This window comes from Metopolophium dirhodum, chromosome 4 (assembly GCF_019925205.1).
Source record: "Metopolophium dirhodum isolate CAU chromosome 4, ASM1992520v1, whole genome shotgun sequence".
In the NCBI taxonomy this organism is placed as follows: Eukaryota; Metazoa; Arthropoda; class Insecta; order Hemiptera; family Aphididae; genus Metopolophium; species Metopolophium dirhodum.
In genome coordinates, this window is record NC_083563.1 from 6,967,667 (window position 1) to 6,994,710 (window position 27,044).

The 27,044-nt window shown below is 29.3% G+C and overlaps 1 protein-coding gene across 1 annotated transcript in view; it reads right to left on the minus strand.

Moving 5' to 3' along the window:
- Positions 1-27,044, minus strand: part of LOC132943126 (zwei Ig domain protein zig-8-like) — a 277,915-nt gene that overhangs the window by 39,572 nt on the left and 211,299 nt on the right. Inside the window, exon 3 of the mRNA XM_061011950.1 lies at positions 13,610-13,820. Within this exon, the coding sequence (XP_060867933.1) occupies positions 13,610-13,820 (211 nt within the window). The remainder of the gene's footprint in view (positions 1-13,609; positions 13,821-27,044) is intronic.

Here is a 27,044-nt window from a genome sequence, read left to right on the forward strand (position 1 = left end):
AATTGCACAAAACGCCATGCACGTCACAATGATAATATATTAATAGTTTGTACATATTTTTCGGTATGTCACCTTTGTATTTAAAACCATGTGAAATCGTGTAGGTTAGGTTACAAATCACATTTTCGGAATCGTGTATGTAAATGGCTATTAAAATCTACGATTCCGAAATGTTGTAGAATCGTGTCGAGTCCACCGAGAGTTATACTTCGAATGCGATTTGTATCATTGATTTTAAATTTGATTTCCCTAATCCGTTTCCGTGTTAAGTGCAGTGGGGGGCGGTGAGAAGTTTTCTCGGGTAGCAAGTTTTTAGTGGTGGAAATTTTATGAGGGCGAAGCAAAACCAAAGTTTAGCAGTTTTCCACTTTATAATAATTATTGTTAGGTAGACTTATTAATTATTGAAAAATATGCATAATAAAACATTATACACTATCGGCGTTGGAAATAATATGTCATAATATGCTGTATATAGTGCACACACAATATTAATAATTATACCACCCTCCACAGTGACTTTACACCGGTGCACACTGTGAAAGTACCTTTATCTTTGAGAAGCCGGACCGATATATTTTCGTTCGTATTGTATCCGTGTATACTTTATGCACATATTATCATTATGTATCGCTATACATTTATATACTATTAGCTATATACATATCATATTATATTCGTATATTAATTATTAAAGTATATAGGTACTCGAAAACAATACGAACGACATACATAGGTCCGATGGCTTTTCAACGATAAAGGGATAATACGCTCACTGATGTAAAATCTCTGTGGAGGGTAATATAATTATTGTGTAGGTACGCTGATATGCACCTATATACATCCAGATACGGTAGTGGTAATTTTCGTGTTTTCCCGTATTATAACCATATGGTTGTTGAATTTGATATTCGCGGTTTAAAATGTTATAGAATAATATTATAATATGTACATTAACTAGGCAGTAAGTATTTTAATTTTTAGTACACTGCCAATACTATTATACTCCCTTTAGAAGAATCATTGAGACAATATCGGAACCAGATTGACACAAGCAACTTTATTTGACGCAAAGGTTTCTTTTAATATTTTTTAAATTAAATATTTTTGTTTTTAATACATGCATGTGAGTGGAAAGCGAATACAATTAAGTGGTGCCGTTTGGAAAATAGCAGAGGAAAAAAAAGGGTATTTTCGTAAAGGGTAGAAGGGTAGTATCCCCGGTGGCATATTCGTTAACACGCACTGCACTATACACCATAATATACGTACTGTCTCTATGTTGTCCTATTCTATTTTTTTTCCGTATCTATAAATTCTAGTTACTGTAATTATACAACATTCAAATTATATCATGTAGTATGAACGATTTATCGTTAAGCGTATAGGATTCACAATATTCGAATTTACGATATTAACAACGCCTAAATAAACCTTAAAACTTCTTTTAAAACTTACTTATTTAATTAAAAATATTTGTGTAATTAAAATTAAACTGTTGAACACACAATTTGTATTCTAGCTCTAACAAAAATCATAATAATATGTTAATTGTTAATATAATAAAGCTGATAGAATGCAATATCCAATAAGTTAAACTTAAACATAATACATTGAATAGATACGAGAAACATAAATCTCATGGTAATTAATATTTTTAATAGTTATTGATACCAAGCAAATTATTTTACAAATATGGAATTAAATGCAACTAATAACACAACTAATACAATACGTAATACTACTTATAATTATTATTATATTATTTATGCATTAAATACTAATAGAATCATTATTAAATATTGATTTGGTAATACGGAAAATTATATTTCCATATATCTTGTTGCAACTATTTTTTATGTCTCTATTATATTGTCTTTCCGGATTTCTTAGCAGGTTTCTTACATTTACCACACTTTTTTATCGCCATCTTTGGCTCAATGCCCACACATGTGACAATATTAGAAATTCTACTATAACTATAATTAAATACCAATGCGACTTCTGTCAACATTGATCTCCCATTAAAACCATATAGTTCTTCAATACAATCAATTTAACACGTTTCAGTGAACGTTTTAATTGAAACTATAATTAATAATAGTATGTAATAAAAGTGCTGATTTTTTTTTTTTTTTTTTTTTAATAATTAACTAATTGTTCCTCGTCTCACTAAATGTGCAAAGTTCTAAATTTACAAATAGAAGTGAATAAACAAAGAAATAACTTCTCTGTATTTTGTCTGGTTGGTCTTCTAGAAAAATATTTTGTTTAAACGTATGTTAGGTAGATGTTTTTTCGCCGGTTTTGTACTGGAGAGTTCCTTTGGTTTTATTTAGGTTATTGTTGAAGTTTACCCATTGGTTAATTATCCATATTGATTGGTAGATGAATCCCGAGTTTTTGTGTAGATTGTTTTGGGTAAACCAAGTGTGCTATTTGTAGGAATTTATTTTGGAGAATTTTAATTTATTTCATATTAGTTGGAAAAGTGGTAGCCCATAATGAGGTAGTCCTCATGCGTAAGTTAGTTGTAGCGATCTTATTATTGCCATATATATCAGAAGAAAGCATTGCATCTATATGGTTTATAGGGGTTTTTATCCTTATGTAACCTTGGTTTAGTTTTTCATAAATGTGAATCTTCCCAGTTAATTTTTCGTCTAGGTATTCCTAAGTAGTTCTCTGAGCCAACCTTTCTATTCCATTGGATATGTAGGTTGTTAATTTTTACTATGGCCGAATTTACGTATTTTCTCAAGATAAATCTTTGAAGTATCTTAGCTTCAGTTTTTCTGACATTTAAGGTAATTTTACATCTTGAGAAGCACAGGAATAATTTGTCAAGGGAGTGTATTGTAGATCTTTTATTTACAATAAATTCTAGAATTTTGTTTTGCGTTATAATTGCAATGTCATCCGCAAACATTGCCAGCTGACAGTAATTTGGTGTTGGTATGTCATGGCAGTTGTAGATGTTAAACAAAGTTGGTCCTAGGTCTGATCTTTGAAAGATTTCCGCTTTTATTTGGAGTACTTTAGCGAGGATAAGTACTATTCTTACCTAGAATGTGCTATTTGTGACGAATAACAAGAGTATTGTATGTTGGGCATTATAGAGTTAGGCTAATTTTAATGTAAGTATGCCTCACTCTATCAAAGGCCTATAAAATATCGTGGTTATAAAATATATTTTTTTTTCAAATGCATCAACTTTAAATTCGGAAATCTTGCCTTTATTATTTTTTATTATTATTATTAAGATGATCCTTGGTGGAAATGAACCTTGGAAGCCATTGGCACAGTTTTTACTTATATAATACCATTTTTTTGTTGTATACCTTTAATAATAGTCTATTGTATAATACGCATTAAAAACGGAAGGAAAAATTGATTTAATTTGTTTTAAAGAACGATAAGACATTGTATTTTGTTTAGTTAATGAATTTGGTGTCGTACTTTCTCGGGACTTAAAGAAAAAATTGATTGCACAAATATATTATAAGAAACAATATTTACGACGGACAAATTTAAATCATGCATTTTTTTCTAGCTTTTGATTGGTGAAATAAGCATTTCATTTGCTTATGGCTAATTCTTCTTTCTTACGAAAATGTACTTACAATTGTATCAAAACTTTTTGTTGTATTTGTCTTGACGGTGTATTTGATGAAAAAATCGCATATCTGATACTGCCATGAAGTTGTAAGCAAATATACCTTTATTGAACAATTATTTTGTAATATGTATACCTACTCATAATATTTAATTATAATATATTACAGGAATTGCTGGGAACTATTTATTTATGAAACATACAATTTTTCTAAAACGTAAAATACCTTTTAAAGTCTTATAAATGTATACCTACAGCTGCTGGTGTAAACGATGAATAAGTCAGAATAACCATAAAGTACTGATTTCACTGATAAAATTGACGTATGCCAAATTGCCAATTATTGCTAACTATACACGCACTATAATACTTTAATACCTATAGTACCTACCTATTATATTGGCCATTTGTACTTATTGGTAATCACAATCGTTACCTTAACGAATAACGATAGATTTTAGTATTTTCTACAATTATTGTATAGGTAATGATTAATAAATATGATTTTAAAAAACCTATATACTCATACGATCGTTATATAGATACGTCAAAAGTCTATGATACTTTTAAGGCTATGAATACAATAAACGAATATCGATAATACATAGTAGGTATTTTATTATTATTACATTATTCTAAAAGCATGTCAGCATGCCACACGACTATTTTGCTATGGTATAATAACTAGGATTTTATAATTTATTATATCTAAGCGTAGGCATACACAGTGCACCAACGTATCGACTATATGGAACACATCACGACTGTGAACCTGGCTTGACGTAAACTATAGTCATAGCGGTCACCTTTTCCGTGATATGAGATCTGTGACTATGGTCCATCATTGTATAGGATATTCTCCAGATCGTATAACCACGATATTTTCATCGTTGATCGTTAGAGGAAAACTCTGTTGTCACCAGAATTTTTCTTTGTGTCTGTCGCGCTATTCAATTCTAGATCAAGCCGAGACGGACATCGATATGCATCATTATTGTAGGTACCATATTATTATCCACAGGTGTCTAGCATATAATTTTATTCGTACGCTTCTACACAGTCTACAACCATTATTTGCGTTATTTAGAATTTATGTTTTTTACTATTTACATAATATCATAATTTGTGTATGGTACATGTTACCGTTTATTCAACTCAACACGACATGGTGAGGTGTGAAGTGTGAACCCGGGATAACTCGTAAACGAATAACCACAATATTTCTTGTTGGTCATCCTTAAAGTTGGGTTTCCACTGCATACGTGTGCGTGTACATGCATACAAATAATTTTCTGTGATTGATCGGTATATATGGTAAGCTTTAGGTATACTAGAGTGTTTATACGTTCTTACCATAGGTTTAACCAAGATACCATGAAGTTGGATCCAGTTCAACTACTTCGTGTACACGGATCTAAATTGATAACAATATTCATAACATAAGAATATATGAGGTAACTAATATGTTACCAATCCTAACCGATCTAACTCATCTTAAACAATGGGAAACGTCTGAGAGACCGTTTATAGCGAACGGATCCAGTCAATAAATGCACGTACTCGTACATGTATGTAGTGGAAACCCCCCACCTTAAAAGAAAACGGGGTCACCATTAACATTGATTTCCTATATAACATATTAATACCGATTATGTACTGAATAACCAATTACCGGTTAACCCTAGTCACTACCAGCGGCGGCGTGAACTATTTTATTTTATGAGGCAAGTATAAAAGCTCGACCACCACCACCTAAATTTTTTCACACAGACCCGTGGGGGTTTTGCCCCCACACCCCCAATTCACAGTTCTACAATAGTAATATACTTTGTCATGTTAATATCAGAAATATAATAAAATTACTTATAATATATTAATAACAATAAATCTTTATTTAAACAATAAATTGTCCCTCAATAAATCTGATGTTGCTGCGAAAGTATCAATGGCCAAATTATGATCTATGTTTATATCTCTTTCACAGTTTAAAATCATCAAACTTTCTAATCGGTCTTCGCTTGTAGTTGATCTCAAATTTACAAATAACAATACTTAATAAAACTTTAAAGTTAAAAGTAACAAAACCGTCAATTCGTCATTACTTAAATATAACGTGCATCCACGATCCACCAGTGTTGCCTACAGCCCAACCAACGGAGGGGAAATATTGTTAATAGATAAATAAAATAATGATGATAAAAATAATGATACAATATTATCTATGATAGTGTTACTTGTGACCACAATATCACCAATATACCGCGTTATTGTACACTATACAACATATACTATAGGTAATAGTGTATTTCCAGTAAACGTAAGGTTAGTATAATTAAGTAATACTACTAATACTAATAGTATTAGTTGACCATATTCCATATGTGGTTTTTAATATCCGTTCCCGGGGGTACCAAGGGGGTACCACCACCTAATTGGTCGTGAGGCAATTGCCTCATGAAACACCCTATCACGCCGCCACTGGTCACTACCATTCCCGTCATCGGTCTGACAGTTTAAGGGTAATGCAGTCGTCGTCTTCGTCGTGCTGTGGGACGGTCCACGGAACGAATTTCCACCAGTTTTCCGTGGGCGGAGACGGTTGAGGTTCAGAACTAAGAAGGTCATCGGTCAGTCGGTCAGTACCGGGGTACAATTATTTAAACAGGATCGTCATAGGTACTAGGAAGCTTCTGCAAGGTACGACCATTATTTACAATTTATTGTAGTTCTACAAATTGTACATAGCTTAGTTGGTTTTTAAAATCTAAACTGATAATAAAAGTAGACTTGGCCGGTGATCTTTTATGAAATCAAAATAAATATATTTGGTACGAAATTCAGAAACTAGGACCATGACAATTAATACAATAGGTCATAATATTATTTTTACAGCAACCACGTAACATCAAAAATGTAATATAACATTTAACACATTTATTTAATAGACATTTAAAGTTCAAATTGCAACAAAATTGGATATTTAAACGAAAATCATGATTTTAGTTATTTAGTTGTAATTTTAAAAATATTATTCATAGGGACTTGAAACTTTCATCAATAATACGTGGTCTTATTAGTTTTTATTTAAAAATATATATATTATATAAAGTATACATTTCAAAACATTTGGATTAATTTTAAGGTACTTATATAGTTATATGAAGAACCTATTTACACCTTTCTACATGGTGCGTGGGTGTTAATTTATAAGCCAATTATAGATAGCTAGTAACTAATTGTATTATAATATTAATTGTTATATAAAATGTGTAATTTTTTTTTTCAGTTTAACTTACCGCAACTTTACCGCACTTACTATAATTATACTAATAAAAAAATTAATTTCTAATAGCAGTATAAAAATATAAATATATTACATTTTATTTTTTATTACACAGTCTAAAAACTAATTATTTACAATAAGTGCAAGTGCTGAACGTGGGTGTTGCGTTGGTTGTGGGTGTGTAAAGAGGCCTTTCATTGATGAAACTTCGGCGTGGGTCGGTATAATAAAATATCCTTAAAACTATATGCTGACAGAACATCTGCGTTCAGTATCGTTTTTCGTGTGTTAAGATTTATCATTGAATTTAAATTTAACATATCCATTACAGTAACCTACTCAATGAAGAAGTACATTTTACACCTACTATACAGAAGAGCTAATCTAAGTGTTATTTTTTTAATTTTTAATTGTTATACTACATTATAGATAAACAATGTTGATAAATAAAACAAGCCAAGTGTTAAAATTAAATTTCAATGTTGGGGTTAATTATTTACATTTGAAATTTGAAAATATCCGTTTAATCATTTTTAAGTATTGTTGTATCCTATATTGTTCTGTAATTTTGAATACTTTCAATTACAGTAAAGTTTTAAAGTTTTATAATAAACGTAAGAGTTGTCAACAATTTAACTTTGTCATGATGGTATTTTTCAAAAATCGATATTTGCACTTTTCATTCTTATAAATATCATGAATAATATGAGATAGTTGAAAAGACAACCTGAACTCACGAGAAATGTCTATGGTGTTGTATTTTGTAATCGAAGACTTTTAAGAAGAAAATTCAAACTTTAACGTAGTTGACGCGTTTGTTTTGTAGGCACGCTTTCCCCTCCCCGAATGACACGAACAAAACCAAATTGCCCGTCAACTGCCGCCTCAAAAGGGTGAAATGAAAAAAAGAACACTTGAACAAATTAAATAGTTCAAACTTCCGCACGTGCGTGCTTTCGTCTTAATTTAACTTCGACAGTGACGATTTGTTCAACATTTCGTCGCCACTGACTTTTTAAAACTTTTCTTCAATTCATTTTGAAGATAGAAGGAAACGTTTGGACGGAAAAAATAGCTATTTCCATCGTCTTGTCATTTAGGTTTTATACGGTGTATCGTTTCGATAAACGGTTGCAAATGCCTTGAGTAATCGAATTCTATAGTAAAGAAAAACTAAGCATAACAAACTTTTAAAAACTTATCAAAGACTTTGATTTACGTGCTTAGACTATTATAAAAACAAGTAAGAACCTTCGTTCTAGTATAGAAGAATAATAGATAGGTACCTATTCTGATACAAAAGTATTTGAATACAAATCAAAAGAATATTAGTAAAGAATATTATACAAAACAATAGATAGGTAATAAATCGGTGTAAATAACTAATTGTATATTAAGTAATTATATAGATTGAAATGTATACTTGAGAAAATAAAAATTGTGCATTTAAATATAAAACTGATATAGCCCTAATAACTACAAATTAATAAAAATGCAATTATAATATTATGTAAAAGCTAAAGTTCAGGAAGCTGTAAACAAGTCAATATGTATGCAAATTTTGTGTAATAATAAACAAAATATTTTTTAATATCATGAAACTTCATATTATTTGTCAATTCTTCACGTTTATAGTTATAACTTATAATGATGATGAATAGAGAATTCTGATAATAATTACAATTTTTTTAAATATTTTTATAGTAAAAATGTCAATTTTGTTATGAACTCATTGAGTGAGATGAAACATAATATTATATTTATTATATTTTTGAATTCGTTATTATCACTTTTTCATAGTTGATTCAGTTATTGCATCTAAATAATTCATTTTTATTGTATTAATTAATTGTGTTATTATGTAAAATAACAAATAAATAAGTAGGTATAATAAATAAAAAAATAATTTAAAAAAAACGTATCCAAGAATATAATATACAGTAACAAACACAATATGTAAATAATGTATAGTAGAGATAGCTTAATATAATAAATTAATGTAGGTAAATTAAAAACAATTTACAATTATTAGTTAATAAGTACAATATGATATGATATAAAATCCAAAAAAAAATTTAGAAGTTAATTTTAGTATTTATAACATTAATGAACATTTTGTAAGAAAAATTTAATAAATAGCTGTTGCTGATACTAGTATTTATTATTAATTATTAATTCGTATATAATATTATACAGAATGATTCACTAAGCATATGCTCACTCAATTTTTAACTAAATTATGCAGTAATTCAAAATCTGATTTTTGAATTTTTAAATATACTCTAAGACTATTTTCACATTCTCGAGATAATTGGTACTCTTTTGGTAATTGATTATTGTATGAATATAACTATTATTTTACAGTTATTAAGGTTAATGTCTAAGCATATTTTGTACCTATTATATTTTGAAGTTGAAAAAAATAATTTAAATAGGTGATAACTAATAATTAAAAAATGTCAAATGCTTTTAATGTTATCAAACATTAAAATATAAATTACGTTGTTTTTTACGATTGAAAGATTATAGACTTTATGCATAATATTTATTAGATATCAATTAAATTTATTTTTAAAAATATAAAACTATTTTAAATATAAATTAAATTAAAACTGGTATGATAAAATTGTAAAGACATAAAATAGTTTAAATTATGTGTTTATAATGTTCAAACAGTAGTATAAATTCAACATTATGGAAATCAATTTAAATTGTAATAACGAACAAAAAATTGAAACGATATTTGTGTATTCAATAAATATTACTTAACGAGCTATTTAATATGACGTATACAACATACTATTAAAGCAATTACATAATTGTTGTTGGTGGCATAATAATATAAACAATTCGACCACAACCATAGTACCTAGCTTATGCATTAAATATATACGATTCAAAACAATTATGATCTTTTGAATATTATGCTCTTATATCAAAAAGTGTATTTTCGTTTATTTCTTTTTAGGACAGAACTAATGAATATTCTTCGGAATAAGTTTAATACTCGCAAAAACCTAAATGTGATTTTAATGAATATTGGTTTACTTATTTATAAGACTATATTAATTTATGATAAATTAGGTTTTATAACTAACATTTGACATGTATAATCTATACACAATATTCATATTTTATATTTTCTTCGATGTTTATGTACCTATATGAGACACATCTTGATACTTTTGAATAAATATCTGTATTACTGACGATTTTTTTTTTGTATTATGAAAACACAATCTGTACAATAAGAAATTGGTGTAATCGATTATATTATAATATAATAGCTTGAGGAGAAACCTCACTGTGACGGGTGATGTTTACCCCCTAATGGAGGAAAATATATGCCAGCATATTTTTTGCGGGTGTATATAATTTTTTTCTTGTTTAAAAATAAAATATGTTTTTTTATACTTACATAGTTCAAAGTTTAACGTTTGACAAAAATGAATCTGGTTCAAATTTATTCATTTTCATAAGTAAAAATATGACCTTAAATCACATTTTTACGTGGAAATCTATTTTCAAGTACCTATGTACTTAAAATTAATAAAAGAACTACCAGCGCATCTAAGTTGGTTCGAAAATCATATTTTTGTCGTGGATTCGTGATTTTCCACACGACACATCCAAGTTGCGTTTTTAGGGTTTCAACAAAAGGTTTGAGTTACGTTTATATTACGTCTCAATCATAATTAAAAATGATTTATTTTCCTATTTCTTTTACAGACTGAGAACTGAGAACAGTAATTTATATAAATAAGATTTACACGTACATTTTCAAACACGTTACTACCTTTGAATATTATTATTTAAAATATTTTGGAAAGCTAATCTATATAATCATCATTAATAATTTATTTGGGGACGGAGAGGCCGAACGGACTAAGGCGTCGGTTCAAAACCTTGGCTACGGGTGGCATTATTCTTCGGGCAAGTCATTGTGTCCGGAGAGAAGTGCTGCCATTCCCCGCCCAGGCATGGTAGATACCTACAGGTGCCGGGTCCCACCGGCCTATTAAAAAATCTGCCGAACTAACAAACACACGTGTTTAACCTAGAGTATCCTCCCCCAAAGTTAAAAAACCACCCAATGGCCTAAGTTTCCGTGGGTTAATTAATATTGATGTACTTAATTCTTAATTCAAATGAGTAATTGCTTAGTTATTAAAATGTTTTTTTACAAAGGATAACAGTCCTTAAAAACGGTTTAACGAAAATATAAAATATACGTAAAATTGGAACTAGTATTTATTATACATGGGCTATTTTTACAAGTTATTAATATTAATGACTAAAATTGTCAAATAACCGTAGCTCCCATATCTTATAAACCCATTACCACGGACTTTTTATCCTAAGAACACAAAGACGTTAAATAACACAAAAACTACGCGTACGAATTTCGATTCTGATACGTCAACATTTTCAGAAAATTATCCACTGTACAATTTACAGTGGAAAAGGGGTGTTCTAATTTTAAAATCAGAAGTTTATATCTCCATACTCCTTAAGTAGTACAATAAATCTTATGGTCTTTAAAATTTTAAAAATCAGACTTTGAATTACTGCATTATTGAAGAAAAAAAAAGGGTGTAGCATGCTTGGTAAATCAGTAAATTTAATACTAATTATATACTTAATACACATGTATAGTTTAAAATAGCTTAAAATATATCTGTACAGTGTCGCTATTTTGTAAAAAATTAATGTTCAGCTATATTTAGCTGTATTGTTCGGTGATATCTGCAGATAAGGTATCGAAATGGTTGAAGCATACCACCATCCCAGCGATAAAACCTAAATGGTTCACAATTATTTATAGCGGCAAACAATTATTGTGGACACAACTCAGACCAATAGCCGATAAACCGTAGACGCAACTCGAACCTACAGACGATAAATCACGGAAGCAATTCGGTTGTTGTATATATATATTTTTTTTTGGACCTAATTCGAACGCAGCATAAACCGCTTAGAGAAAATATTGTCAGTCAGTAATTTTCTTGTATTTTTATATCATAATAAAATTGAAATAATATGCATTGAAAAATTTATTATGTTTTCAGATCTTTAAATGTTATAGTCTATAAACCATATTTATATTTTAACTGTTAAAGTCTTATTAATTATGAAATTTGGCAAATTTATGAAACTTATACGATTCTACCACATTTGTTGTTCAGAATTTTAAGGAAAAGTTAAATTCAACTAGATTAGTTAATTAATTTCAGTATACAGTAAAACTCGTATAACTCAAAGTACAGGGTAATCCAAATATAAATATTACCTACATCATCATGCGTATTGAATGTTGAGTATTATTTTGGTTTTATCTTATCAACTATAATTGAGGTTGGTTTTAAATATATTACGAAGCAAAGACAATATGACCATGATTAAGTATATTGGAAAAATATTCAATAAATAAACTAATTTGTTCTTAATATGTGCCTAACACGTATATAAATTGCTAAAATATTTATTTAAATCATAATCGATCGCAAAATTCATAATTTTCAAAATTATATTTCAAATTTTACCAACTTATATAAAAAATAATTAGATTTTGATCGAAATTGCAATTAATAAAATGTTTTAATCAAAAGTTATCATAAAACAATATATTTAAAATAAACAAAACGTCTTTGGATAATGAAATCAATTATTCTGAGGTAAAACGTCAAAGTAAAATAATATTATTATTTTAAATAAAAATATTTATTTTATTTTTAGACATTTACCGTATTGGGTAGTACATTTATATTTTATTTACTGGTAAATAAAATCAAACTATACTTTTTCACCATCATGTGGAATCATTTTACTGGTGGCAAATATAAGCCTAGATCTCAATGTGTGACCCAGTTATATAAATTCAACATCAAATGTGTTGAAGAACTCTGCACCTGTTCTGATCAGTCGATAGACAAAGATAAAGGTTATGTGTGAAAGTTAAAATGGAAAGATTATGATACTCTTTGTTTTAATTATAAAATATAATAGATATGTACTTACTTTAAAAATAGATCAAATATTTTTAATATTATTAAATAGTATATTATATTGGAATATATTTAATAAATTACTTTAACGGTTTTGGATTGTAAGTGGATCCTTGATGCTATTGGTTTTACAAATAATGTAATTTTTTTTTGGAAAATACTTTTTAGTGTAGTTTAAGTGCTCCAAAAGTTTTATATCTTATATCTTTCGATTTGAAATTGGTTGTAGATTGCACATCAAATATCAAAGTTACAAAGTTGCTATTGTTTTCTTTTTTTTTTAACTCTCAAAACAATTCAACTTAGAATCATTTTTAGAATGCGACAATAATCGTTTTTAAATTCAATAAAATGATAACACAATAGTTATTAGACATACCTTATAGCTGACCACGAAATATAATTTCCAATGCGGGAATGACTATTTTCTGAATTCTTGTGATTTTGTGGAAAAACCTATTTTTGTGTTATATTGTGTTCATTTTTTTTTTGTGGATAAAACTGTTTGAAATATTTAATAGTTCAAGTTATCTATCATACTACAGTATTTAGCAACTGACTCATTCAGTTGAGTGTGTTTACTGATCGGTGTTCACGACTATAGATGAAAAATACGGGGAAATTATGATTTATTTGTAAAATTAAAAAAAAAAACATTCAAATTAAATTAAATTAAAAACATTTTATTAATGTTTAGGTACTCACCTACGACTGTTAAAACCATTGCATGTCCGATTGGAGGCGTTGTGCCTACTTGACATTCGTAGTAACCACTATCTCTGATTTGAGGATACCGTATTTGTAGTGTCCAGTCTTCGTTCTGTGGTGAATGTATTGCTTGGAATCTTTGGTCACTAGTATACGTGTACCGGCCCACGGTTAGCAAGTGAATACCTCGATGTCGAACCCACGAGACCTAAAATAATATTAATTTATGTTTGACTTAATACGTTTAATTAACGGTGATGTTCTTGTAATATTACAAAAACCAATAATAACATTTAATTAGAGTATTAACGGCTATATTGTGAACTAGCTTATTGGAGAGAGACAAACATGAGTATTATCACAACATGTATACATAGGTACTCGTAGAATAACCTTTAAAATACCTCCAGGTAATGTACTTATTTGTATTAAAATATAAATTATATATTATACATTTTAATTATGATCAATAAATTAATATTCATATATGACGTCATGTATATTTATAATATACATATATTCAGATTTGATAGATAATAATATATTGAACAAGTTGAACAATAAAACTAACTCAAAATAAGTGCCCGAGAAATTTTTTAATTCAATGTTTATTTTAAAGTGAAACATTGAAAGACGAAATGTAATTAAACTCCTCAAGTTTCAATTTATAAATGTAATGCAATTTATTCAAACTATGTAAACAACAACAAAAATAAGTAATGGAACTATTAAATATTGACGCTTAAAAAAATTTTGTGCGCATTATGTTTATAAGATAAATTATAAATATAAGGTTTTTGTAAAATTCATCATTAAAAAATAAAAAGTATCAAGATAGGTTGTCATTATTTTTATGCAAATCGCATGAATAATGATTTGTCAGATACCTACGTACGATATTTTAATATTCTATTTAGTAATAAAATTATAACTTTAACGTTCTTAAGAAATGTTTTAATAAACACACATAAAAGAGGAACGATAATATCAGTATTTTAATTTGGATTTTTGATAAGAAAAAGTGATTGCAAAATATTGTATTGTTTATTTTTACTTAAACCAATAGTTTTCATACCTACAAACTAATAAAACTAACAGATTTGAACTGTACAGTAGGTCATTAGTGTTAAACAGCACAATGCAAAATATTGGCTATAATTTACAATTACATTGTATGCAAATGTTATCCAAACTGAACAAATAAGAGGGTGAATGACAACTCTGTATATTTATATGATTATTTTAACTAAAGTTAGGTTCTTGAGAGAATATGTAAGTATTTTTATTTCTCGTATACAACAAGTAGGGTTTTTAAATCCTCGCTATGAATTTGTTTAAGTGCTTATAGTTTGCTGAAGTTCACACGATGAGAAGACATATGTCAAGTATTAGTATACATGTTACAGGTTATAATTAAATGTTATTAAAATATATCTTGTTAAATTTGATAAATAACACTTTGTAGTCTTTGTCTATAAAAAAAATGACTTAAGTTAATACATAAGTTTATGTTTGCTATATACTGTCAATTTTTAATTTAATTAGTTCCATTTTAAAGTGTTCTACTAGACAGTGTCAAGTGCTTATATCCAAAGATATTTTCTTTCAGAAGATAATATGTTCAAAGAAAATATGCATCCGTACAACGTATATAAGAAATTTAACTCACAGTTGTACACAGGGAATTGAAACGTGTTATTTCTTTATTAAAAAAACTTAGTATTTTCTCGTTTTTGTAAGTTATTTATACTACGTTTGCACATCTACACACACAGAAGGTTTCGTAAAATATTTCTCAAACCTCTATAAAATTAAATTCAAAGTTAACTTTCAAATCAAGATCGTAAAAAAAAATCGAGATAATTATACACCGAGGAAAACGACAAGAGCAACACTAATGTCATTTTCAAATCAGACAAAAAATTAAAACAATTTAACAGTTTTTTTTTTTAAAATTTTATTTTGACAATTCACGTCGTCTTCGATTTTCAAACGACTCGATTAAATTAACGAAATCGGTAAAACGCGAATTATTATAAAGAAGCTATCGATTATCGTCCGTGCAAACTTGATTATACAAAAATATTATATATACGAGACACGAGAACTTGTGTACGCATAGACACATTTCACATTAAATTCATATTATGTATGCGTAGAATAGTTATTCCGACAATGGCGGCAGACAAAAGTAGTGCAAAAGCGCGCGCGCAACTGTCGTAATGATATTAGGACCACGAAGGGTGGAAAGCGATACAATATCCAAACCGACTGCTGGAGACGAGCTCGGGAAAGAGACCCTGCCCGACGTCGACGACAACGACGCTCTGTTAATTATATTATTATAATATTTATACCATCATTGGGATCTCGTTATCCCATAGACTTCCGCGACGGTCCGTCGTCGAACCCGTGTACGATAACAATAGTAATAACAATTTCGACGACAGTATAATATTATATATTCTGTTTTGGTACAGCCTAGAATTATTTCGGGTACCTATCGCACGCGCCCGGACATAAACTATCACGGTCCCGGGCGGCGCTGGTAGAAATTTAATAAACTAAACTATTATAATACTATGTAATAGTATTGAAAACGATAAGTCGTCTATATACCGTGCCCACTACGACGGGTCGACTGGGGTTATTTAATTATTATAATAGGTATAACAATATTATTTTTTAAGGGAAAAGTACGATCTTCGAAATGCGACGTCGACATGATATCCGGATAAAACGGATGTCATACGATTTCGCACACTGTTTTTACAGAAAGTATATTATAAAATATATTTGATCAATGTAGTTAAAGATTTTAGATGGTATCATCCGAGAGACAGTGGAAACAGTGGATTACTATAGAAGTATATACAATCAAGTAGTTAGGTAGTAGGGTAGTAGGTATATAGCGTATAGCACATACTATTGTATTACTGTTTTATTTATTGCGACGCCAAAGAATATTATTGTGAAGTTTTGTTCACTTATTTTAAAAGCGAGACATTCTTCACCGGTAAGTACAATGCGGAGTTTCTGATCAACATCCCCGAGTGCTAGCTTTTACCCGAAGTTTGGAAAAACGCCATAAAAATTCAATTATTATTTTTTTTTTTATTTTTGTAATTTCGTAATTGCTGCATTGAATCCTCTCGGGGCTGGTAGAAAAAAAAAAAAAGAAAGAGAAAAAATAATAAAATAACCGGCCAACGCTCGAGGCACGTGCTGCAGCATATTATTCGTCGCCGATTTAATATAACATATATATATATATATATATATATATATATATACATGTCAGAACTGTGCGGTTTGCACGAGTGTGACTGTGGTGTGTGCATTTATACATTCATGTATACATCAACATTCAACACGCTTGGGCGAAAATCCTATTGAAAATTCCATCGGGCCACGGCGCTAAAATCGAATGCGATAAACGCCGAAGCCATGTGTATATTATACTATTATTATTATTACTATTACTATTACGACGACGACGACTATTATATATATACGAGCAAAAACCATCGCTGTCGTTGTCGTCGTAACACATTATACGGCGGCGGGGTTGCGGACTCAGCAGCCCTCCTGCTGCCGTCGTCTCCCCCAGCGCTAGAGTGAGGGCACGTGTATTTATTGGCAACGGGTTTTATGGCGTTTGTAAGTCTTCGGGCGGGGAGGTATGAAAGAATGACGACGACGAGACACTAAATCTCCCCCGTGCGATACTGTGTGTGTAAACTCGTATCGGCGTGTGGGTGTGTGGGTGTGCGGGTGTGTGTGCGTGTGTGCTTGCGTCTGCGAGCAGCGCACGTCATGTGTGCAAGGTGTCTCGGTTGGGTCGCTAGATAAAACGGTCAACGGTTTTTTGGCAACTCACCACCGGAACCAGAGCCAACTTCCGGCGGAATCGGTGTGCGTAATGCGAGGACATCGAGAGACGTTGCCGCCACCGCCGAAATCAAACGATCATTATTATATAATCCGGTGACACCGTCAGCCGCACGGAGTAATAGATTTTAGACGGTTTTATATTATTATTATGACCTTCGGTGTCTTGACGCATAATATAGGTAGGTACGTAAATAATAATAATGATAATAATAATGTAGGTACCTCGAAAAACATTGTTTTAACCCGCGTAGATTTTTCACGTAATTTCGCTTCGACTAATCGCGATTGGCCACCCGCCAGCGATTATAGTCGTGGTTAAACTATATACACTGTTACCGGTCCTCCGCCTTGTCTTTCTTATCGCGGTACGCCGATACGTATTATTATTATTATTATTATTACAATTATTATTTAATTTTACATGACATATTATTATTAGGTACCTACATTGTGTTTGCACCGTTTACATCGATCAATACTAAACGATTAAGTGTCACTGGATATTATATTATAATCATCGCTGTCAACGATTTTTGTATTTATATTTCGTTATGGTTGTATGCGTTTGAAATGACAAACAGTCATTGTGTTTCAAAGAAATAAAATTATAATACAATGTGTGTGAAAATCAAAATCAAAATGTCATTTTTACATTTTATTCATTAATACCTATCATATAAAGCATTATTGTTTCCGTTCAAATTCGTAATATTTCCCTCTTGGGTTGGAAAGATTGAAGCAACTTTTTTTTACAAATCTTTTCCTAGTCATTAATTTTTTCTTTTATTAAGATATCTTTTGTACCACGAGATAATATTTTAAAAGGAGGTAGACAGATACCTAATACTTATGAAAAATTATATTGCCTCCTACCTAATTTATGAATGTATACTTTATAGTTTTTATTTATATTTTATTACGATTCATAACTTTTGAGTTAAAAATATATACTTTTTTGCTTCACAATACACCACAGCCGGAAAATTTTAATTCTTTCTATAATTTGCGCAAAATTAATAACCCACTCGTTACTACATTTCTTCTCTTATTCAATTGGATGGAAACGTCTGGACGCTTAAACCTATTTTTTTCGTTTATTTAATAGTATAAATCGTAAAACCTTGTTTTACCAACAATTTGAGAGAATAAAATGTATAAATCACTACTGTAAAGTCTATCTATTTACTAAGAGTTGTCTTGGTTGAGGACTGCAAGTGAACAAGATGTCTATTTTCAATGACGGAACGCCCAAAACCAGTGTGTGCTGTAAAAAGTCATAAATGACAAGGGATATCATTCGTGACATTTCACGAATGATATCGATAATACGGTAAAAGAATGTGGTTTACAATTGGGATAATTACAACCTTGTACCAATTAAGAGCCACATATGTATCGGGCTAATATATACTATTGTACATGATATATAAAGGTGGGATTCTGGATAAACATTTATTATTATTCATTATTTTACGTCGAGAAAGTTTTTGACGAAGAGTGTCTGATTTATAAACTCATTCTAATGCAGCTACCTCCAACAAACATCGCAATGTTATTCTTATCTAATCGAATTATTCATGTCAAAAAAAGACTCAATACGTCCACTATCAGGAATATTCATGCTGGGGCACTCCAAGGCTCTTGTTCGTCATCTCTCTTTTTCACAATTTGCATAAATTACATACCACTTCATCAAGGTTTTAAAATTGCACTATTTTCGGATGATACCATATCGTACGCTTCAAGCAAAACTAACTAACATGGTTCCATATTTGGAAAATAACAGTAAACCTGTCTAAAATGCAATTATATTTTCAAGCAAATCCTTATAAATGACACAAATAATTAATATAAACAACAAAGAAGTCAACTTTTCAAATATTATTTAATATTTAAGTGTCTAGATGGACATAAATCTTAATTTTTCAAAGCATATTACATCCATCAGTAACAAAGCAAAAGCCATATAATTTTCATTATAATATCCGCTGTTTGATTTCAAAAGCACTTTTTTCTTATAAACCAACATTTACCTATTATACACAATTTATATTTGATCAATCCTGCTATATAAAGCACCAATCTGGGCATCCAACATTTTCATCACAAACTGGAAAAATAGAAGCCATTCAAGATAAGTTTTAAAGAAACATCACAGAAAGTTACTGGTTTGTCAGCAATAAGACAGTACAAAATTGATCAAATATTCTTATATCATCCATGAATAAAATAATAAATATCGAAATTCGCTCTAATATTAAAAAATAAAATGTTGATTTCACCGTTCGAAAGATTGAGAAATATTAGCCTAACATCATTAACAGCGTCAAGATTTAGATCCAGTCCAATTTAATTTTGTAACTAAATAACTTATACGTAACTTACAAACCACTTATATACAACATCAAACTTTCTGGTAGGAACCAGGTTCGAAACAGAATACGTAAGACATTTCAAAGCAGAATGAACATTCTTCAGAATCATTCCATTCACAAGCTTCAAACGATTAACATCGTTTTGGAGAAGTTAAGAACTTGGAAACCGGAATCCACCAGCATCGCATAAGGGCGCTATCGCCACCATTGACGAATCAATCCGTCGATACATGTTTATGAATAATTTTGTTCTTTATTGTTATAACCATGTTATAACTTATTCATATTCATATTATTATTATATACTCGTATAATAATACTATTATTAATTGTTGACTATAATATTAAAATATTTTATGTATATTATCAATATGCATTGGCTTTGTGCCTTAATAAATAAAGAAATATGTAATTAATTTTATTAATAGATAATTTATTCTTAAATTTGTATTGCATGATATTCATATTTCTCAATAATTTATATTCAATATGTATACATATAGAGGTTTTTTTATAATACTCACTGTATAATTTATGTTATAAAATCAAGTTTCTCGTGTGAATCATTAGTATATACTCATGAATGGATTATTCAGTATGTAAAGGACATTTTAATGAAACGCAACTGATAATTTGTATAGTTGCTGAATGAGTTCAAGATATACCATCAATAGTGTAGGTAGTAGGTACACTGCTCTTCTAAACAGGTCAATATGATATACTGATGAAATTATAATTGTTGTATTGTGTAATTTTGTTATCAGTCTATTTTTTAGAGTTGTAATGAATACCTATAATTACACTCAAACTAATAATAAAGCACATTTTTAATTATACAAGCTAAGGAATAAAAAGGAATAATGTTAGTTATTTTTGAAAAAAAAAAAAAGATTTATATTGCTTGTAGTTGATTAATATTTTTGAACTTTTTTTTTTGGAAAAAGTAGCTAATATAATACTTTAATATAATATAATACTTTTTATTAAAAAGATATTACGTACATTTTATTCAGTAATTAATTTATAAGATATTGAAAACATTTGATTTAACTAAATTTTCCATAGTACATTATATTGTACCTAGTTTATATTAATTTATACTCGTGCTTAATTAATTATTGATTGTATATTTCATTAAATATTTATAGCACTTTTACTTTTCAATAGAGGTCTTACAAAAAGAAAAAAATCATCATTGGAAGACTTTTAAACTTTAATGCTATTCTAAATACCTGTCAGATCATTTTTTTTATGATTTATCGTTGGTTTCTATTTGGTAAAATACGTTTGTATAAATATTTTGTTTTATTGTTTTATTACGTTTATGATAATAAAGTTCAATTTAAAAATTGTAACCAAACAATATTCTGAAATACTAAAATAACATAGGTAAGTTGTAATGTTGTACTATATGTCTATATGTTTACAAAAAAAAAAAAATATCTCTCGAATCCTTATGGGAGTTATTAAAGTACATAATAATGGTTTGTGTGTACCAAGAATAAGGAACATACCAAATAAAGTTAAAAAGTAAGTCATCTATATAAAAATGAGGGCTGGAAGTTATTTTTAAGAATATGTTTTAAGATTACGAAATGTACCATACTACCATCAGAAACAAAATGGTAGTTATTAAATTGCATTTGCCCGTTAAAAATCTTCGTATTATACATGAAACTAATATTGTTGTTTGTTGAAGGAGTCAACAAAATATAAACATGATATATTTTTAAAACCAAACTTAATATTTTTATTTATAAGAATCTTATTAAAAAACAATTGTCAGACGTGTATTATAAATATGGGGCCACGTAAAATCTGTGAACATTTGTTCAGATAAAACAATTCCAGACAATACAGACCTTATACAAGCCAATACAATACTGAATGGCTTGTTCAGTCTATCGCCTTAAAACGTGTTAAGTACCCGACATAATAATATTATGCTGCCCTCCACTACGATCTAATATTACCGACAGTTAACAAATGTGCAAAAAAACCATTGTAAAAGAATTCACTGAAAATTAACAAACCACAGTTATCCACTCATTTACAACATTTTATCAACACTATCACAAAACATCTACCGTCTACGCAGACCTATTAAAGTATAGCAAACAATATTAATGCCGAGGTCTTGTTACTTATACTGAATAATCTTCTCTTCATGTTTTTCGTGTTATTGTTCTGTTTTTTGTCAATGTTACTTTTTGTACATACATTTAATTTAATTTTAAATAAATATATAATGTATGATTTAATGTTTTAACATACTTAGGTATTCGTTTGTTAGGTTTTTAGTCTGTCGGGTGGCACTACTGAGTGCCCTCCCAATATCTGTTAGTCTCGCTAGTTATATTATCTTTAATCAAAATTATTTATTGTACCAAATGTGTATAGATTGTAATTATATGTATTTTTAATAATAAAAAAAAAAGGTTTTCGTTTAACCAACATGAATTATAATAGTGTAGATACAATAGGTATAATTGTTTGAAATTTAGGGTTTAACTTTTTTACGTTTTACGTTTTACTTAGGTCTGCAAAGTAAAATAAAAGTAATTTTAAATTCCAATTTCAAAATTAAGTTTTTAAGTATATAATATATAGCATAATAATATACTACATTGGTTTGCAATATTGTTATTTTATCAATTATTGATTGAACCTTATTTTTACTATCACGATTTTTTTAATAGAATGCGTTTAAAATGGATAGTTTTTTTGTTTCATAACATTGGAATATCAAGACCAAAATTCATATTTAATTTTATGTAGTATTATACTAGTATAGCGATTAGTCCCAATTATAAGTTAAAAAACATATTATTTTGTTAACAAAGAGATTTAATAAAATAGTGTCTGAATTATGCGATTATGGATTTTTTTTTACCTTGTAGATTTTCTTTTTATTTAAGAGCTTGATTTAGGGCTGCTTATTTTGTTCGCAATTTTAACTAGACGGCTTTTATTAATATTGTTACTGTTATCATCATAAAACCTTTCTTTTCAGTAATCTTTAAAATATGCAAAGACGGGCTTCAGAGGAAATTAAATGTGTATTGTGTTCATTATATTTCTAAAAAAAAAGTGCCATTAATTTGGTTTGTCAATAAAATATGTAAACTAGCAAAGTGGCATAAGTGCATATCAAATGAATTTGATCTTTTCTTTAAGTATAAAATAATAATTATTCACTATATAATAATCAATATTGATGTAAGCTTTATTAATTATTTATACAACGCAATTCAATACAAACACAATTTCGGTTATATCAAAACATTAAAAACTCTTATAATTTTTATTTTCCAGTGTTTTAAAATTACCATGACAACCAAAAAAAAGAAAAAGAAATACAGTTACGAGTATTGATATATAAAAATAATTTTATATATAGATAAATTATATACATTTTATAAATTTATAAAATAGATGAGGGGGTTGGCAAAATCTAGGAGATTGGCATTAGGAAAAACACAAGCACTCTACAAAATAATAACAATTTATGATAAGCTTACAGTTACTTAAGTATTTGTGTAACTTTTAGACCAAAATAAATATAGTTGGATAAATACAATTACCCCCTTTTGATAGCCACTTACGCAACTTACTCCTCTACCAATTAAACTGTAGATTTTGATTTTTTTTCGACTAAGTTTCTGTTGTAGTGCCAATCATCGTGTTATTTATCTATACTATTTATATATCAATGTACATTTTACACTTACCCAGGGGGTTTTCAATAAATAAAATAAATAAATAAATTGTATGATTAATATTATAGCGAAATATAATGTGTATTGTGAATTATAAAGATTCAAAACACTGTAGGTGTATCATAATGTTCACATACAAAATAATTCAAAAGATAATCTTTTAATGTTAAAAATATAAAATATCGAAATCATATATCAATAGTTAAATATTTTTAACAAAATTATACAAGCAATATCATATTATATTAAATGTTAAATTTAAACTCTTAAAACCTTTAATAAAAATACGTATAAATATTCAATATTGAAAAGGTTAAAAGAAAATATTTAAAATACATGATATAATTACAATAGCAATACTTATAAGTTATAATATTATATTAAGTAAAATATAAAGGTATTTAAAATTATTCAACGTTCCTTAATATTATATAAAACGCGATACGAGAACCTAGATTTTAAAAACAGTAATATTATCTTCTAAGTAATAAGTATTATATAAATGGACACTTAATACTTGAGAATTTAAATCAAACGACGGGGTTTTTCTTTTTCTCAAATATTCTTCAAATGTACCTACATACGTTTGAATTTAAACATTTAATTTGTTTTATAATATAAAATACAGTCAAATCACGGTAAATAACTTAAAAATCTTTACTAATCGAATTGTTTTAAATTCGGCTAATATTCCATTATTTGTTTTTTTTTGTCAAAAATAAAAATTTAATATCACAAGTATAATATAGTTGAAATTATTGGGGACTTAGTTTTTCATATTTCATTCGTTATTAATATTTTGTCACCACTCGCCGTTAGTTGTACAGCAATTGGAATTTTTAGCATTATTGCATATTTCTGTTAAATATTTATTATGTGTTTATGTATGCATAATAATATCATATAAAATGCTTTCCATGAAATTTAATTCATAGATAGGAATTATCTTTTATACAACTAAATATTTGTGGGTTTTCATCATATTAATATGATGTATTATAATAATACATATTATAATGAAATATTATATACATCTTATTATATTAATAATGGTTTTAATAAATACCCAAATTAATTAATATAACTGGAAGTTGTCATTTGTATTTGTCCTTTAAAGATTGTAAATGTCTGAACTTAATTAAACTATATAATTATAAATATCTTATTTTTATAATATGTAAACTGTACTACATTTTATTTTAAATAATGATAAACCCGTTATAAGGCATTGTATTAATTAACTATATATTTTGAGAGCTTATAATATATTAATTTGTTTTGCCACCAATACTTTTACGCATATTAGTTCATATCAATCTATTTTGATTTTCATATTAGCATAGTATTCGGGACATTACGACATTGCATGCATATAATTATGACTCTAGAATAAATTACCATCAGGATAAATAATAAAGCCAATTGTTAGTAGGTACAGAGGAGGTAGAAAACTATTGGTTTTATAATTTATTATTTTATGCTGATTACATTTTTTTTTTAGGACAGTGACAAATATGAGTTGCAAAAGTTTTGTTTTATCGTGCATGTATTATTTTAATCGATCGAAATTCAAATAAATGTTATATACATCGATTTAAAATCGACAAACAAACCTTTTCTGGAATTCCCCTAGAAGTTTTGACAAAAACTGAAAATATTCAACAGAAATAACTCTGAATAAAGTCAGTAAAATGTATGACCCAAAAGTTTTGAACGTGTAATATTTCCAACGTTTTGAAAGTAATTGTCGTAATAGTCTTAACATTTGAAGGTCTTCATTAACTAGAGGTAGGTAAAAACTTTGTCAGTTTTCTTTATTATTTCTCGACATTCTCGACTTTGATTATCAATAATCGAAAGTATAACATTGAACAAGATGATAGAGTCAAATTGATGATTAGTGATATGCAGCCCAGTCATCTTTGATTTTAGTATATATTTGTAGAGATGAAAATATAATTTAAAAAATACCATAGAGGTTTTAAATTTAAATTTTTACTTCATTTTCAAGATGTTTTTAAGAATTATTTAGTCTCTGATGTATGGACTTGTACTGTATTCCCCCTCTACATTAGATAAAAAAATTAAATCCCGGAAACATTTTAGTTTCAAAGCGAAATGAACACTTTAATATCTCGTTGGTTCTACTTATGATACAACAGTTAGACACAAAAGATTTCGACAGATTGTTACTGCTTTGTAGACGCTAAGTACTGTAAATTAAATAATGTAGAGTACACGGTGTTTTTACTACGTGTTTCTAGAAAATTATTGCGATAGGACGCCTTTGTTGTGAAAAAAAAAAATGAAATGTTTTCATTTTGCAAAGAGTCGGTGAATAGGTATATCTGGATTCCTGGATACGGTTTTTGCGGAGCGTAATTGTATGCGTGCATACATTATAATAATAATAGCGACGAAAAAATAATCCACCGCGTTCTTTGAACTGTACTCGTTTAATGTTCAAACATTTAACACCCCGGTTTCGGGGTTATTTCGTTTAGTGAGTCGGATGTATTTACAACACGCACATGTAGTAGGCATGCCTCTGGCGGAGAAAAAAAGAACCACCGCCAAGACAGGAATACGTGATGACGAGGACACGGGCATTCCGTGCGAGGGTGGGGCGGCTTTGATTTTGCATTTCAATATTATTATACTATATTCTCGGGCACGCAGAGGGCCGAAATCGTGGACACACACACACACACACACAGCCTGTGTCTATATATGTAAGTATATGTGTGTGTAAACGTGTGCGTGTGATGGTCCCACCCCGAAATTATGAGTCTCGCGGGAAATGAGTCGTGACCAGAGTGGTATACGCGCACACACAGACGAATATTATTCATCGTCGCTCTCCTTGCGCGGTCGTGGGTCCCGCGTTGTCGGGATTGTTCTGCTAAACGGAGAAGGCGGCAGCAGCGGCATCGGAGAGTATTACGACGGTGGATTAAGTGCAGCGATAAGTAGGGAGGAGGAGGTGGTGGTAGGGGGGGGGGGGTGTAAAAGCAGACGTACATCGGTCTCTGATCTACGATCCGAAGCACAGATTTATCACACCGTGCCGTGCCCGAGGACGCGGTCCGACATCCACCCGCCCCGCCCCACCCTGCCCACACCCACGGACCATTGAGTTTTTGCGCTCGCTTGTCCCCCGAGCAAGCCGCAGTTTTCGTCATGATGGGATTATATATTATAATATCGTATAGTAGTATTCTCCGAGACCGCGATCTGTTCAACGATCCACAGGTTTTCCACCCTTGATAGAATACACTCATCTACTCTCCTCGGTGTGTGTGTGTGTGTGTGTGTGTGTGTGTGTGTGTGTGTGTACATAAGAACGTGTCCTATCGTGTGCCGAAACTATAATTGCCACGCCGTGACGTCTGTAAACACAATTGTTTTGTACCTGAATCGCTTTTTCCGCCAACGCACGACGAC